At 36.0% G+C, this 16773-nt stretch overlaps 1 protein-coding gene and 1 long non-coding RNA gene across 6 annotated transcripts in view; both read right to left on the bottom strand.

Annotated features, from left to right (window-relative positions):
• On the bottom strand, positions 1–683 carry LOC138140303 (matrix metalloproteinase-2-like). The gene is made up of 2 exons (XM_069061243.1): positions 527–683; positions 1–330 (listed from the first exon to the last, which is right to left on the bottom strand). The coding sequence occupies exons 1-2, from the start codon at positions 539–541 to the stop codon at positions 85–87; spliced, it is 261 nt and encodes an 86-aa protein (XP_068917344.1). The 5' UTR covers positions 542–683; the 3' UTR covers positions 1–84.
• Positions 684–7673: 6990 nt separating this feature from the next.
• LOC138139998 (uncharacterized) overlaps positions 7674–16773 on the bottom strand; it is a 28363-nt gene continuing 19263 nt past the window's right edge. Inside the window, exons 1-4 of one of the 5 annotated variants that reach the window (XR_011162422.1) lie at positions 8534–9670; positions 8389–8457; positions 8200–8336; positions 7674–8090 (exon numbers count right to left, since the gene is read on the bottom strand). This is a non-coding gene — a long non-coding RNA (uncharacterized lncRNA). Of the gene's footprint in view, positions 8091–8199; positions 9671–16773 lie in introns of those variants that run through there. The other 4 variants (XR_011162420.1, XR_011162419.1, XR_011162421.1 and 1 more) reach the window with 4 other exon arrangements.

The raw sequence follows: 16773 nt of genomic DNA, 5'->3' as shown, positions 1-16773 counted from the left end.
TTCCGAATAGGAAATTTTTATTAGTTAAACTGCTACTACATTACTGAATGAAGTCACAAAAAATGGGAATTGACCAAAAGTATACTAGTGTTTTTTGTTCTTTTCTTCTTCCTTCTTGTGCTCATCAACTCTTCTTTGAGCCTCTTGTTCCTCCTGCCATCTTCTCTCCTCCTGGCGCTTTCTCTCTTCGTATCTTTTACGCTCTTCATGCCAGCGACGTTCTTCGTGCTTTCTACGTTCATCTTGTCTACGACGCTCCTTCTGCTTTCTCATCTCCTCCTCTTTAGAACGCTCGGCCTGCCTCTTCCTCTTGCGATCTTCGGGGGATTCCTGCATTTCAAAATGTAATCATCAGCAAAAAGCAAGATTAAATAAAAGAAAAGAAAAATGGAGATTGTACCTACTAGAAATCTAAAAAGGTCCAAGAACAATAGAATGTGAAAAAGTTATGAGAAAAAATGGGTAAAATATTAAAAATATTAACAGAATGTTAAGAAGTAATTCAAAGTTAAATAGAGTTACTTACACGTTGATCTTCCATGTTTTAAAACTGGAATCGTTTTAAAATTTGTTCAGATGTAAAAATGCGTCCGAAGTGTTGGCTTCCCGAACAGTAAATGCTGTTTCTAAGGTGTGTCGGAACTTATTCATCGTTCTTGAACACTATATTCAATTGATAAATATGAAGGTATGACATTTTTAAACAAGTATATGTTACCGATGAGTTGTATTAGCAAATGAACTTTGATCAGAAATTTTCCAGAAGAACATCACAGGAAAAACTAAATTTAATTTTTTTCTCTGATTATCATATTTGGCCAAATCAATTTATCCATTTACATAATTATTTTGGTCTTTTCGATGGTATTTGTTTAGGGCTTTTTACTCTTTCCAATTTTTTATAACGTGCATATTTAAGACTTTTGGTTTTTAGTTTGGAGAGATTATTTTTTAGAAATATAATACAATGATTTTCTGGTTTTAGTTTTACAATGCAATCCACACCGCCACGCTATTACATATACAGTCGCGGCTGTTGAAATCTCAGACAGGAAGATTTAAACACTCTATACCTAAATTCCGAAATTTGATTGGCGTAAATAGGGTTTCCATCAAGGATTATACAGTCACTGTCAGTTTTTGACATATTAGATCAGAGTCATGCGTAACTTTTGAAATGCCGCAATTAGGTACCTATCTGATTTGCAAAAAAGTGTTATCACCACGATACTGAGGGACGGTGTGAGTATAAGGGCCATAGCGAGAGAAATTAATGTGGCTAAAAATATTGTGGCAAAACGTAAATTTGAACAAACTGGGACCATCAGAACAAAGCAAGGCACCGGAAGAATGAAGGTATCACAGGGTAATGATGATGCGTTGTTAGTCAACTTCCTAAGAGAAAAATGCACTGCAATACGAGCTACGGCTAACAAAATTGTTTTGACTGTTGCAAACAAAAGGGAAAGACTGCGTTTTGCCCATCAATACTTAAATGACGATAACTTTTGGGCAAATGTAATTTTTTCTAACAAGCGTAATTTTTAGTAACAGTCTTAAAACATGCCATTTGACTTATAATGGTAAAAATAAAAACCCTCAACACGTCACATTTTTGAGTAATATTTTTTTTTGATAAACGTTAACCTAGCGCATTATTATGCGAAATAAATTTAAATTTGATCCTTTACTACTGATTTGTAATCGCAGATCAATTTATTCTCCGTTTAAGCAAGTAGTCTGTTCCATATTTATACAAATTGTTGGAAAATTATAAAACACTTGGCTGCCGAATGTCTCTGAAAGTGCATTTTCTGCACTCATAAATTTTACTTCTTTCCACAAAACTTAGGGGCTGTAAATGATGAACAAGGGGAGCGTTTTCATCAAGATATCAGCGTCATGGAAATAAGGTATCAAGGTAGATGGGATTCGACAATGATGAGGAACTCCTGCTGGTTTCTGGAAAAGGAAGACTTTACTCCTCATAAAAGAGAAAAACGAAATTCTTGAAAATATTTCCTTGTTAAGTTTGTGTTCAACTTATTATCTAGTGTTAAATTTTGTGTAGTTTAATACATATTAGATAACATGTAATAAATTTTTTTAGTTCAGTCTATATCGTGAATATGAGTTATTACTACGGATTATTCCGACCACTCTTTAAATATGAAAACAAAAAAACCTGACGTGATGGAGTACGAGCCCTAACAACTAAATGTTCGGACAAATATACTAAAGACACAAAAAGTATTGCTGTAGTTAGTAGAAATTTAATAATGCATTACGAATTGATGTAGAGGATAAAGATAATATTTTTCTGTTACAAAAAGACAATTTTACTTGTGTATTACGTATACATCTCATATTTTAAAACAAAATGTTTAAATTTGACAAGTAAATGTTGGCAACTAAATGTTCGGACAAAATGCATATTTGTATTTTTTTTAGTAGGCTCTGGAAAAAAGTTGCTTATTTTGACAGTTAAAGTAACTGGTACCTCTTGCGTACGTAACAATTATAATATTTTTGATTTAATTTAAGTAAAAAATTGAGAGTTTTGAACTGTAATGGGTCGTGGATTTGCAACAAACGTTAAAATACGTGAAATTATCATTAAAAAATACTGCCAAGGACAAACTGTTCGAATTATGGCAAATGATTTGGACGTGCCCAAGTCTACAGTAGGTGATATTATAAAAAAATATGCCGAAACTGGAGAACTGAAGGTTAAAGGAAAAAGTCCAGGAAGACCGAGAATTGTTACCCAACGTTCTCAAAGAAATTTAATTAAGATTTGTAAAAAAAAATCGAAGAAATACTTTGCGGGATATCACTGCCCAATGGAATGACGAGTCTGGCACTAATTTATCGCGAGAGTGTTGCCGAAAATGGATTCATAAGTCTGGACTAAGCTTTTACAAGGTACAAAAGTAAGCAAAATTTTGTGAGTACAAAATCATTTTTATTTAGGCCAAGGAAAAGCCACTACTGACGGAAAAACAAAAGAAGAACAGACTACTCTGGGCCCAATCAAAAGTAAAACGGACGGATGAAGACTGGAGTAAAGTTGTTTTTAGTGATAAATCAAAATTCGACGTCTCTGTGGGAGATTATTGAAAAAGAGTCATTCGTTCAAAAGAAGAAGCGTTTCATAAAGACTGCCTAAAAAGAACTGTGAAGTTTCCGAAAAGTGTGATGATTTGGGGATGCATGTCTGCAAGAGGTTTGGGGAAATATCAATTTATTGAGGGTACGGTAAATGCAGAAAAATACCAAGAAATTTTACAAAATAGTTTATTATCGACTCTTCAGTTTTGTATCCTCAAGATGATTTTATTTTCCAACAAGATGGGGCAGCATGTCACACCGCGAAAACAACTAAAAAATGGTTCGGTGAACATAACATAAATGTTCTTTCATGGCCTTCAAATAGTCCGGACCTAAATGTCATCGAAACTCTTTGGCACAAAATGAAAAGCTATTTAAGAAATTACCCACAGAGAACAATTCAGGATTTAAAAAATCAAATTGAAAAAATATGGGCCAGTTTTACCCCAGAATTTTGTGGGGATCTAGTAAAAACTATGCCCGCCAGGATTCAGGCAGTCATAAAAGCAAAAGGGGACGTAACTGAATATTAAGTTTGTAAAACAGCATTTTGTCCGAACATTTAGTTGCCAAGTTTTTCTGTTTTAATTGTTTCATTTTGATTATTAGTTATTGTAATGTTTATTATATTCAATGATGTTCAGTATCTACTGTGGTATATTATTTTTCACATTAAACTCTACGGTATACTTAAAAAAAAAGGAAGTTATTTCTTTCAAATTTTTACTTTCTGCCTTCTTCACTAATAAAACAATGCTTGTCCGAACATTTTGTTGTTAGGGCTCGTATTTTGGTGATCATTTTTTAATTTTCTGAACAAAATTAAATGGAATACAGGTATTTTAGTCAATGTTAGAAAAAAAAAAGTGAAAAATGTGGCATAGTGTTATTATTATTAGAGAATTTTTTCTAGTGAACAATGTGCCGACCGGCAAGAATTGGTACAAAGTATTGCGAACACATGGCATCAAATTCCGATAGAGTAGGTATGTTGAGGAAGTATAATAGTACTGTCGATGCCAAGACCCAAGAGGCCTTCAAAAGGTGATAGATGCCGATGGTGCTCAAATAAAATATTGATTACTACAGTTTCGTTATTTTGTTTAATAATTATTTCAAGAATATTAAATAAATATTTATTAAATAATATTTTTAATTTACAATGCGAAAATTTCCGATAATAATGCGGAATCTGGAAAAGTGCCCCGAATGCTTGCAGCGTTTCCACGTTAAATGGCAAGGGAAATCCTCTCAAAAAGGAATTTCTTAGATTTTGAATCCCCTGATTCCGCCATAAGTCGGTCTCCGATGACATTAATGAAATCTATTGTTTCTTTGCACCAATGGCCTAAGGTTTCAAAGGCTAAACCTTTAAATATGTAGTTTGACGAAATAATTGAACTATATTTGTTATGTTTGCGTTTGCAAGCCATTTCAGCGGCAAAACCTGAGACTTCAGATGTTTTCAATACGTAACTGTCTGCAAGTGTATCTACGACAGTAACGTCCCAAACCAAAGGTTGACCTTTCCATCAGGGCGTTTTCCGTCATCACGAGATAGTCCGTTTGGTTCTAAAGTTGAATTAACATGAATTATTTTTGCAATAAATTTTATGTTCTACACCTCTGATTTATGTTTGAATGGCATTTTGAGAAACTTCACTTTCAATCCCATTTACAAAGTCAAAATTTTGGCGTTGTCAAAGTGTCTTAGTTTTCAACGGCCACGACTGTACATACCTACTCCGTACATCATATGTACATACAGATAATTCCTTGCTATGCAAACTACACTTACAATATGTATATTTTATAAAACAGTATTTGATATGACCTAAATCACATAATTTGAAATGGAGAGTAGAGTAGGCAACACACTTAAAAAAAAATCAAAAAATAAACAGTTTTTAGTATTTTGGGATTTTTTTGAAAACTGAAATGGTGAGGTATACATTTTTTGGGTTGAAAAGAAGCGCGTCGAAGAGAGGAAGTGAAAGCTGAAGACTTTATGATCTTCCCGGAATTTGGCAAATTGCGACTGCCACACTCGTTCAGTTCATTTTTCTACCCAATTTATCGGCTGTTCTAATGCCCCTATAAAAAAAAATCACAAGGATTTAAATCCGGAGATCTTGGTGGCCAAAGCATTGGACCGTTTCGTCCATTCCACCTTTCAGGGTAGTTTTGGTTCAACCACAGCGTAACTTGGAGAGTATGTGGTGGCGCGCCAATCATGCAAATACCTCATTCCTTGCATGATGTCTAAGGTCACTTCGTCCAGCAATTCAAGTAAAGTATCACTCAAAAATCGAAAGTATTCTTCACCATTTAAATGATTCGGTAAAATGTGTGGTCCAATTAAATTATCGCGAACAATTCCTGCCCAAACGTTAACCGAAAATTGTTGTTGATGACGGGCAGAACGAATAGCATTTTCCCATTTTCATCACTCCACACGTGCGTGTTATGTACATTAAAAACACAGTTTCCAGTGAATCCTGCCTCATCGGCAAATAAAATAACACGTAAAATGAAAAATTCTGGTGTCTTTTTCTTTGCTATTGCTTTTTTGATTTCTACTATGAAACCATGACAGTGGCGTGTCCACAATTTATTGTCTAAATTGCCATGCCATTTGTTCACGTATTCCTACTTTTTTCAAAAAACTCATATTTTTCCATTGACGCGAGAGTATTCAGTACCTACTTACGGCTACGGGTTTAAATTTTTCTGTGTATTTTGATCACAGCCTGTATACAGAGTTATTCACATAAGATGACGAGCCTGACCAGGTAAAAATGCAACCCAAAATACACTTTACAATTCATTGTGTTTTGGTATTTAAAAATTAAATCAGGAATCCAAGTAGGTATTCTATTAATTTGAAAGGTATATCTGTCATTGCATTTTTCGTTCATATTTAGTACCTATTTGAAAAGGTTTTCGAACGATGACAGAACCGATATGATCCTACTTACCCATTACTTTTGTGATTTTAAATGCTTATTATTGTTATTAAATCACACTTTGTTGAGAGATGCATTTTTCTGTCAGAACTTGACATTCATTCATTAGGCTGACGTTAAAAGCTGTCTATGTTTTATGTGCATTATGATAATTCCGGATAATGTAATATGGATCCAGATTGCTTTGTAAATTGCCTTTTGGGTTGCATTTTTACCTGGTCGGGCTCGTCGTCTTACGTGAATAATCCTGTATACAGTAACATTGATGAACCGGAGTGGTGGGGGAGAGAGATGAATTTGATATTTTTTGTATTGATGCGGAAGTTAGATTCTTGCAAGAAATTTCCGAAGTGAAAGTGAAAAAAATTCAGAAATGATTGTGTATCGCTGCAGAACATTCTGTAGAAATTTAAAAATTTTTAATGAAACAAGTAAATATTTCGTTTTAATTTAATAACTGCTACATTAATTTACATAATTTTTCACTGAGAGTCCCTTCAAATATTTAGGAAAAATTTGGTGTCATTAAAATCATGAAAACATCGCTGGTTTTTGAAATAAATGGAATTTGATATTAAAGTGCCAAAATGATTTTATTAAATTGGGAGGTCACTTTCACAAAACAGGTCGACATGGGTTATTTATGGACTTAAGAATTACTAGCAAATTTTTCAACAGATGTTTGTTGCCTGTTTACAAACAATGAGGTATTTATTTATGACATGTAGTTGTAAATCTTGATCATTTTTCGCTGAATGTTAAAATTGGAATAATTCAAAAACTAATAATTTTCTTTTGATGCGAATTTCATGTTCTTTGAATTAATTATTATGAATTATGAGCGTGTACGAAATTTTTTTTTTTGTTCAAACTCGATTTTTTCAATTTTATAGCTCTGAATGAAGTGATACAGGAAAAAAATTGATTGCACACATTTGAGGCCTTATATCAAGGGAATGTAACCCTAGCGTTTTTTAATTTTTAATAGGATTTATTCTGCGGGCGGTAAAACTTGAATCATCCTGTACAAAGATTTCTACAAAAATTTGTTTTTAGTTTTACATTTTTGTCATGGGGTTTCTTTTCTTTTTTTTATATTCGTTAACTTTGCTTGGTACATTTTTACTTTGTTAAATGTAATGAATGTGTTTCAAAAAGATTTCGATTTTCATTATGAATTTGATTCAGCAATATTGATTCTTGGTTACCTACTATTTCTTCAAGGATCCGTGCATCAGTGGTGCGGAGGGCACAGGCATCAAGGACAACTTACTGTGAATAATGTAAAGAAGTGTTTATCCGTTTTTTCGATACAATTCAATGTCAGTGTCAAATTTCTTGTGTGGTAATCGTTTTCGTTGTGGCTTTTTTTGCCATTTCATTTTCATTTGCTTTACTATTACAGTCGACCACGGCCCGGAATCAGGTGAATTTTAAATTTAAATACGGAATTTCAGCCAGTGCGAATCATCTTCAAATGTCTTGGTGGATTACGGGTTCTGATTGGCGACACATTTAAACTAATCGCTAACAATAACAAAATGTGTCTAACACGTTGTTCATTAGATGTAAATAAGAAAAGCAGAAAAGAAAAGATTATGTTTATACATTTATTACTTACTTACTACAAGTATAAAATATGCTAAAATATTTACATTTTCGCCATATGAGTATATACAAGGTGTAATCAAAATACATACGCGGAAATATTTTAAGGCGGCTTCCATTTATGTTGTTTACCACTTCCTCTTCCTCTTCTCATATCTATCAATAAAATTTTGTTTGTTGTTTGTTTGGTTTATCTTACGATTCACTCAAATCTCCCAAGGCTCCCAAAAAGGGTGCTCTTTGTTCAAGTTGCTGTAGATATTTTGACCGCTGCTGGGACCCGCCGTCAAAGATTTCTCAGTGGAGTATCGCAGAGCTGATGGTTACCTTGCAAATCTTTCCTTGTCCTGTAGTGTGGTCTTTCATGTTATATTTACTGCCGCTTGGGACGTCTCTTCCTCTGACCTGGAACCGATAAAGAAAGTGGAGTTTTAACACATAATAATGATTGTGATTGTGCCGCTTGTGGTGTTCTTTCATGTTATTAAAATAGCCAAGAATGGCAACTGTTTACCTGCAGGAAGCCGCAAACGCCCTGGAGACGTGGAGGATCGAAGTAAATCCAGAGAAGAATTCAGCCGTCCTGAATCCTGATAACACGCTGACGCGTAGCGCCTGACGGACGGGTACACATGTTTGAAGAAGACATCCCTTGGAAAGACCAAATAAAATACTTGGAAGTTGTCATCGACAAAAGACTCACGTTTATCCCACACGTCGACTACGCCGTAGGAAAAGGAAAAATGGTGATAGGCCAACTGTCATCCCTGACCTGTAAAAGAAACAAGATGACAATCAAGAACAAGCTGGTGCTATATAAATCTGTTATCCCCTTCACGATCACTTACGCCTCGGCCGCCTGTGGTTATGTCTCTGACGCACAACTCTACAAGCTGCAGCTCCAAAATGAATTCCTCCGAAAGGCCCTCAACACCCCTTGGTTCGTCCGCAACGATCAACTGCACCGGAAAACCAAACTCCCGATGCTGAGGGAGCCTCCCTTCGAAATGGCCATGAGGATGTCCTAAAAAGTGAAGGAACACGAGAACCCCTTCGTAAGCGAATGACATTTTGTTGCTGTCAGTGGAAAAAAGCAAAAAGAGTACACAATCAAAATCACACCCGTTTTGACGAAAATAATGGTTCGTGTGTAAGAAGGGACCGAAAAACTAAGCAATTGACTTGTAACCAGCGCAATGGAATTTTACTGTTCTTATTGCAACATTTATATATTTATTAAACATTATATTATTTATTATAAATTAATTAGTTTATTTGAATTTCGACTCAAAATATGTTTAAATATTGTTTAAGTTCAGTTAAAGTTGTTTCAATAAAATGTATCGAAAAAAAAAAAGAATTCCTTTATAGGTATTGTATGTAGGTATATTTGGTACCTATACAGGTTTACGAAGTTACCCAATTTTTTGACATTTCCACTAACTTATAATATAATATGTACATAACTAAAAACTAAGCTAACTAAATAAATAAAACAGTGATTCAAAACCAATAACCAATTAACAAATTAGCAATTGTCCCTCCCCACATATTGTCCTTCTTCTCCACTCAACCTTCTTCATCCATTCGATCCCTCTTCCATCCTCATTCAACATTTCTTCTCTACTCTCATCTCTCTCTCAATTCTACGCATTCATTCAACAAATGCTCTATCGTCTCCTTTTTTTCTCCACACATCCTGCACACTCTAATCCTATCCTCATTCCAATATTTAATCTCTCTCTCCTCATTTCCACACCTAAATCTTGCTATTATCACTCGCTCCTTTCTACTCTCTCTTCCTAGGTACTTTGGTAGTTCTTATTATTATTATTTTTATTATTTTTTCATACTTCCCATTGTACCTAGATTCCCTAATTCTCGTTCTCCTTTCCTGCACTTGCACATCTCTGTCTCTCTGCACCAATTCATCTGTCATTGCTCTGCCTCCCTCTCGCATTCTTTCTATCTCCGCTCCTGCATACCCATTTTGCCATTTGCCTCCCTCTCTTTCCATACCCCTTTTCCTATTTTTTTCCTTTTTTCTTTCAGACACTCTTGCAAAATTCTACACTCTCCTCTCTCTATCACTCTCTTCTCAAATCTTATTGCTCTCTTTCCTGCTAAGAATTCCTTTATAGTATACCATAATTTGGGATAGAGGATGTACTCTGTTAGTATTAGAACAGCCCGATGGCTTCTTTCTTAAAAAAAAAAACTGTTTTGAAACACAAAAACATTTTCACTCACTCTTTCGTTTCAATTGATGATTATCTCCTGAGCCGAAGTGTTAAATTAGGGGTTAGAAAAATGTAAAACAGAATATTTACGAGTCACTCAGTGCCTCCATATCCGCAGTATCTGCGAACGTTTTGAACAGTCCATAGAAGTTATAAAGGACAAAAAAAAAGTTTCGCAATGAAAATAGGGCACTCATGTTGCAATCAGGTGACGCATGTTCTGTAAGAATGCAAGAGGCTTTACGGAACCAGCAATTGGACTTCAGCGAGGTTCTAGGACTTCTAGGAATTGCCATGGAGTTATTCAACAAGATAAATACTGACAGTGCCGCGCCGACCTTGGCGAGCGCCTGTGTGCGAAAATCCCCGAAGCGCTTCTTTGATAAATTAGTGAACCACTTTGCTGCCCTTTGGAGAAATTTACAAAAAAGGAAACTCATATTACATAATAATTATTTATTAAATACAAATTATAAGTCGTAGTCACTCGCTATTTCACTCCGCAGGAACGTAAACTTGCGAAGGCCATTATAGAGGCTTTCCCTATCACTGAAATCAAGTACGTCGAATTCTTCCAGGAATAATGGTTGTGTGAAATTAGAAGGAAGAATTTTTTTTGTGAAAATATTTTTGAGTGTTTCTAGATATAATAAATTTTAATTTGAAGAAATTGTGTAACATACTGGATGGCTATAAATGTTTTTTTTATTTATTTTTTTTATTTGTCAGGAAAAAAATATAAAGAGATGATTGAGAAAAAATGTGACTGAACTTGAGAAATTGCAAGATGAAGTGGAAAAAACCGTAGATGTATTGGAAAGCAGTTAGGAGAATTGAGTGAACACATTGAAAGCAATAACAAAACTTCAGAACCAAATCCAGAAGAACGAAGAAAAGCTACCAAAATATATGATGTCACTGAAAGCTGCAGAGACTGCCTTGACCAAACGGAATAATAAAATTAAGAATCTTAAAAGAGAACCAGAAATTTGAATGCACATAAAAATGACAACATTGCACTTCAACGTCAGATTATTTCGCACAAAGATGAGATTAATTCACACAAAGATGAGATTACTTCGCTCAAAGGTCAGGAGCTGAATCTGACCAAGCAAATAGTAGGGGCAAGTCGGGTAATGGCGGTCAGGGGGAAATCGCGATCACCCGAATATTTACAGTTTTATAACAGATTTCTGCATTTTTTCTCAATGGGTGTGTTGGGAATGAGGAAATGACAATATCTGATTGGTAGTTACGGCGCTACGACGTGAGATGTCGATAGTATCAATTAAATTGTAAAATGTTCAATTCTGCTATAAGTTTTGCCGGCTGAAAACTAAGGTAAGCTCAAAAACTATTTCATTTATAATACTTTGCTTTAGTTCAGTCAAGCTTATGTACATGTTAAATTATCATGTGTCATTAAAACGCAAAATATAAGGTACAATAATTTTGTACAGGTTAAAATCTATTGCAAGTGTGCAGAACGGGCAATACCGGCCACACCGGCCGGGATTACCCGCAACTCTTAGACAAGCGAATTAATGTAAGATTGTTTGTAGAATGCCACAGAAATATAAACGGAAGACGGGAAGGAATAGTTGGGAGGAAGATAACATGAAGAGAGCAATAAACGCCGTGAAAGATGTTGGACTAGGAGTGCGAAAAGCGGCAAGTCAATTCAATGTTCCTTACTCGACTCTATGGGATAAACTGAAACAAGGCACTTCAACATCTAGGATGGGTCGACGTACCGTTTTTACCAAAGAAATAGAATCAGAAATAGCGAATCATGTTAAGATGTTGGCAATGTTTTATGGTTTGACAAAACTGGAACTACGACGTACGTGTTACGAGTTTGCTGAAAAAAATAGTATAAAACATCCCTTTAACACTGTGACTAAACTAGCAGGAAAAGACTGGTATTACGGATTTCTACGTCGAAATAATGACATGTCTTTAAGAAAGCCAGAACCGACTTCACTAAACCGGATAAATGCATTCAATAAAACTGATGTTCAAAAATTTTTCACTGATCTTGAAGCTGTTTACGAAAAATATAAATTTACTCCGGAAAAAATATACAATGTAGATGAGACCGGCATCACCAACGTTCACGTACCCCAAAAGGTGTTGGCTGCAAAAAAAATGAGAAGGTTGGGTGCCATTACAAGCGGAGAAAGGGGGAAAAATATTACGGTGGTATGTGCAATGAGTGCAACAGGAAACTATATTCCCCCATTATTTATTTATCCAAGACAACGTTTACCGCCACATCTGTGTAAAGATGGACCCCCTGGATCAATTTACAAATGTTCAAAATCCGGATGGATAACGGAGGACCTATTCTACGAATGGTTAGTTCATTTCTCTAAACATACCAATTCTGCAATTGCTAACCCCGTACTACTAATCATGGACAACCACTTAACCCACACAACATTAAAAGCCTTTGATTTCTGCAAGGAAAACGGCATTGTTGTCGTATCTCTTCCTCCACATACGTCCCACAGAATGCAGCCTCTGGACGTGACATTCTACGGGCCACTGAAAAGTGCATACAATCAGGAATGTGGTGTCTTTTTGAAGATGAATTCTTATGAAAAAATTTTACAAGACAACGTGGCATCCTTGTTTACCAAAGCTTACGGTCGTGTAGCTACAATAGAAAAGGCTGTAAAAGGCTTTCAGTCGACAGGAATTTTTCCTTTTGATAAAAATATATTTCCTGATGAAGATTTTGCACCGCCTAATGAGAATGCTCCCATTCCTGGCAATGTTACTCCACCACAAGATATACACAGACCCTCTACATCAGGTCTTCAACAGCAACCACCAGCTTTGCTGCATAAAAGGAGAACATTGAGCGATTCTACAGATTCAGATGAGAGTGTCGCGTTAGCAGAAATATCTGATGATGAAGATTTTACAAACGACAAGACTGTAGTGTGTAAAGTCCCTATTTCAGAAATAAGCCCTGCTCCAGTAAGAAAAGAAGATAAATCTACCAAAGTTAGAAGAGTGTCAAAAAAGAGTTCTATTATTTTTACTGCCACACCCAACAAAGTTGACTTAGAGGAACGTGAAAAAAAAAGAAGAAACAAGGAAGAAGTGGACAAAAGGAAGACAGCAAAAAAGCGTATAGCGATACAAACCAAAACCAAAAGAAACATGAAGACTAATTCCAGCTCAAACATTCCGCAAGTTTATACAGAATGCGAAGTTGAAGAGCACGTATGCATTTTCTGCAGTGAATTTGGTAAGGATGGTGAGCTATGGTATGGCTGCAATAGTTGCGGAAATTGGGCACACGCAGCCTGCACGGATGCTGAATCTGCTATATTTTGATTTTATTTTTTTATGTTAATTATTAAGACAGAATTTTGTTTACTTATTTTTTTACTGTTACAGAAATGTATAAGCTTTAAGTTAAAATAAAAAGAAATATATTTTTCGTTTTAATTTCGTCATACTAAAATAATTACCTTAAGTGGCCGTATATACCCGACTTGCCCCTAAGTCAATCTGTTTTTTATTAATATTTAACTTTAATTAATAAGAAAAGTTCATCAAAATTTATAAAACTAACACCTAATAGGCTTAAAAACTGTATTGCTCGTGGAGGTCGTGTTCCGAATTGGCCAACATTTCTGGCTGTTGTACAGCGTCTACGGGAAAATGGTACTTTTCGACAGAGACGTGTGGACAGGTGCCAAGAGCGTACACCACAGGTGTTAGACCTCGAACCCGAGACTGGAAGCAAACCCGTCAACAAGTACCCGGCAGGTAGCTCGTGAATTTCAGATTTCTTAATTTGTGGTATGTCGCACTCTTAAAGGGCAACGGTTGCACCCCTATCATGGTCAGCGGGTGCAAGCATTGCAACGATTACATTCGCCGGCAAGTTTTTTTGTGAATAGTTTTGTTTGCCAATGAAGCGGGTTTTACACCTAACGAAGTTTTTAATAGCCATAACACCAGGACAATCCAGGACAATGCAACAAGTTTTGCAAGGATTCGGCACAATTTACAACGAAGGGCACAGGTTTGTTTTTATTAGAAATTACGGCCGACATTTTGAAAACATTTGCTAATTGTAAGTACATAGGTACGTTACTGTTTAGATATGGTTTTTGCTTTGACTTTTCCTTTCACTTGGTTTTCACTCTTAGTTATCTTACACGTTTTTGCGGCTCTATGTAATGAAAGTGTTTTTCGGCTATTTCATTCATTGAAAGGTTTTGTCACTCTGTATTTTTAAAGCGTGTTTGCGACTATTCATCTTTCGATTTCTGGTTGTTTCGTGGTCTAACTTTGCAAAAAACATGGATATTCCCTTTCATATCTTGAATTGTATTGTACAAAGATCTTCTTAAATTTTCGTATTCTTCTAAATCTCGTTTTAACGGTAGCCGATGACAAAATAAATAAATAAATAAATGATAAAATTGAATGTCGTAATCACATATAACGAAATTTCTGCAATAAAATCAGGGAAATTGCAAAAATTCCTCTTTTTGATATCGCAATAGATGATATTTTAAATGCACCAGCACATACTCGTGTTTTTGGCGATCATTCGAAGTGTGCCCCTTATTTTTGTAAAAAAGCTAGTCAGGTTACAAATGTGGTAGCATATTTTGATTTTTAAAGAGTTTTATATTTATATCATTTATGCAGGCTCTAAAAAGAGTTGCCAATTTATCGTCTAGCCTTATACATATACGACGTTGACAATAACCCCGTTGAATCCTACAATTCTATAGTAAATTAAATAAATTTGTTACGGGAAAAATAATTAACTTTTCACTCAAGACGCTTTACGGCAGCCATGAGTTTTAATAATTTTTAAATTCTAATGACGTTGGTATTTATACCAAAAAAATTTCGGGCCATTCATTAAAAAATAGACAAACTCAAAAGGCAGTTAATAAAAAAAGAAAAATTCAGAAACTGGGTACAGATTCTAATTACGGTGCCTGTTTTAGTGGATTGGGTGACGACGAAATGATGGATATGCCAGTGGGTACTGTTACGTTTCAAAACTTTCCCGCCATCACCATCTCGCGGAGGCGGAAGACACTCGCGCCTTCCGGAGAGAGGTTTTTTTTTTGAGAGCACGACTGTCGTGGAAGAAAAAGAGAAAGAGACAGTGGTCGTGTGTCCAGGGTGGACCGACGCCTGGCGCTGAGGCGGATTAGGGGGCCCCTCACAGAAAAGGTCCAGGTTGGGTGTGACCGACGTCGGGATGGCGGATTGCTCCTTCCCCGGATCGCTGGGACGGCGTCACCACTCAACGAGGAAGCGCCTCCACAACCCCACACCCCGAAGGAAGGATCTTCGTCTCCGGTCTCCCAGCGGGATATGGAGGAATACAGTAATTTCATTTTGGTTTTCCATTTCTTTATCATGGGTTGTCGTCCCGATGATAATGTGACCTCGTCAGGAAACGGGCCGTTTTGGGGACGGACAACTTTTTGTGTCCTCCTTATCTTGCTTCATCTCTGGTGTTTTGGTTTCTTTTTGTAACAGGACGACGGAGGCGAAGGTCGGAACCGGAAGTTCTCCCGGAGTAGTCCGGCTGGGTCCTTCGCGGATCGCGGCTACGGAGCTACGGTGATAGTGAGAGCCGGTAGGCAGGGTGCAGAACCCAGCTCGGCAGGTAGTGCGACAGTCGAAGACGAGGACGAGGGGTGCCAGTGGAGAGACTTGAGCGACAGGACCACCGTGAGGTGCAGTGTAGGTTAGTTCATAAGTTAGGATAAGTTTGTTGTAGGTGTAAATTTTGGTTTGTAAGAAAGTGTAAATAGCTCTCGACGAGAGAAATGTAACCCGGAAGTTAATAAAGAAATTTATTAATATCAGAAAATAAAACATTTTTTTTTAAATGAGTTGACTTTGTATGATGACTGATGATGTTGCATCAATTCCAATTTTAACAACGGGGCAATGCAATAATGACGAGTGGGGCGGCAAAGAAATAATAGGTTAACCGCTAGTAATTTTGGAAGGATAATAAATATGAAACTTACCATGGACACTGCAAATACGATAAAAGATATTTTATGTCACGTCGGAAAATGAAAATTTATAAAATTGACTGAATCACTGCAATGGGGTATTGACAATGAAGAAAAAACAAAACAAACATTTGAAGAAATAACAGGTCTAAATGTTAGGTCGTGGGGTTTATTTGTAGACAATGAGAAAAAAAATTTGGAGCATCACCACAGGTCGATTTGGATTCAATTGTTGCAATCAAATGTCCATTTGCTGCTCGAAACACCGACATCAAAACGGCAATAGAAAAAAAAAGATTAAATATTTAGAAATTAATAATATGTATACAGTCGAACTTCCATAACTCGAACCTTCGGTAATTCGAATGTTTCGATAACTCGAACAAAATTGTTGGCAATAGCGGAAAGACAGTATTTTATACGTAATTTTAACTCGATAACTCGAACTTCGATTACTCGAATTTCTCGATAACTCGACAGCATAAGACGTACTTCTTACTCGATAAGTCGAATTTTTCCTGGAAATTTGTGTCTTATTTCGCAGAATTTTTTACAGTTTAGGTTCGCGCCACCAAGACAAAACAAAGGTATCAAAGAACGAGCAGTTTGCATTTGATTTTACATCAGTAAAAGTCAAAAGTGTATATCAAGTAAAACTGTGCTAATACATACATACAGATTATTTAAATAATCTTGGTTTAGTGTGGTTAGTGTTTCAATTCAGCAAGATATGCCTCCTAAGCGAGTAATAAAAACATTGTCAATTCAGGACAAATTCAATTTAATTAAAGACGTGGACAGTGGTTTTAAGAAAAAGGACATTGCAAT

Source organism: Tenebrio molitor, chromosome X (assembly GCF_963966145.1).
Source record: "Tenebrio molitor chromosome X, icTenMoli1.1, whole genome shotgun sequence".
NCBI classification, from domain to species: Eukaryota; Metazoa; Arthropoda; class Insecta; order Coleoptera; family Tenebrionidae; genus Tenebrio; species Tenebrio molitor.
The sequence above is the reverse complement of the archived record's forward strand: the minus strand, read 5'-3'. Positions and strand labels throughout refer to the sequence as shown.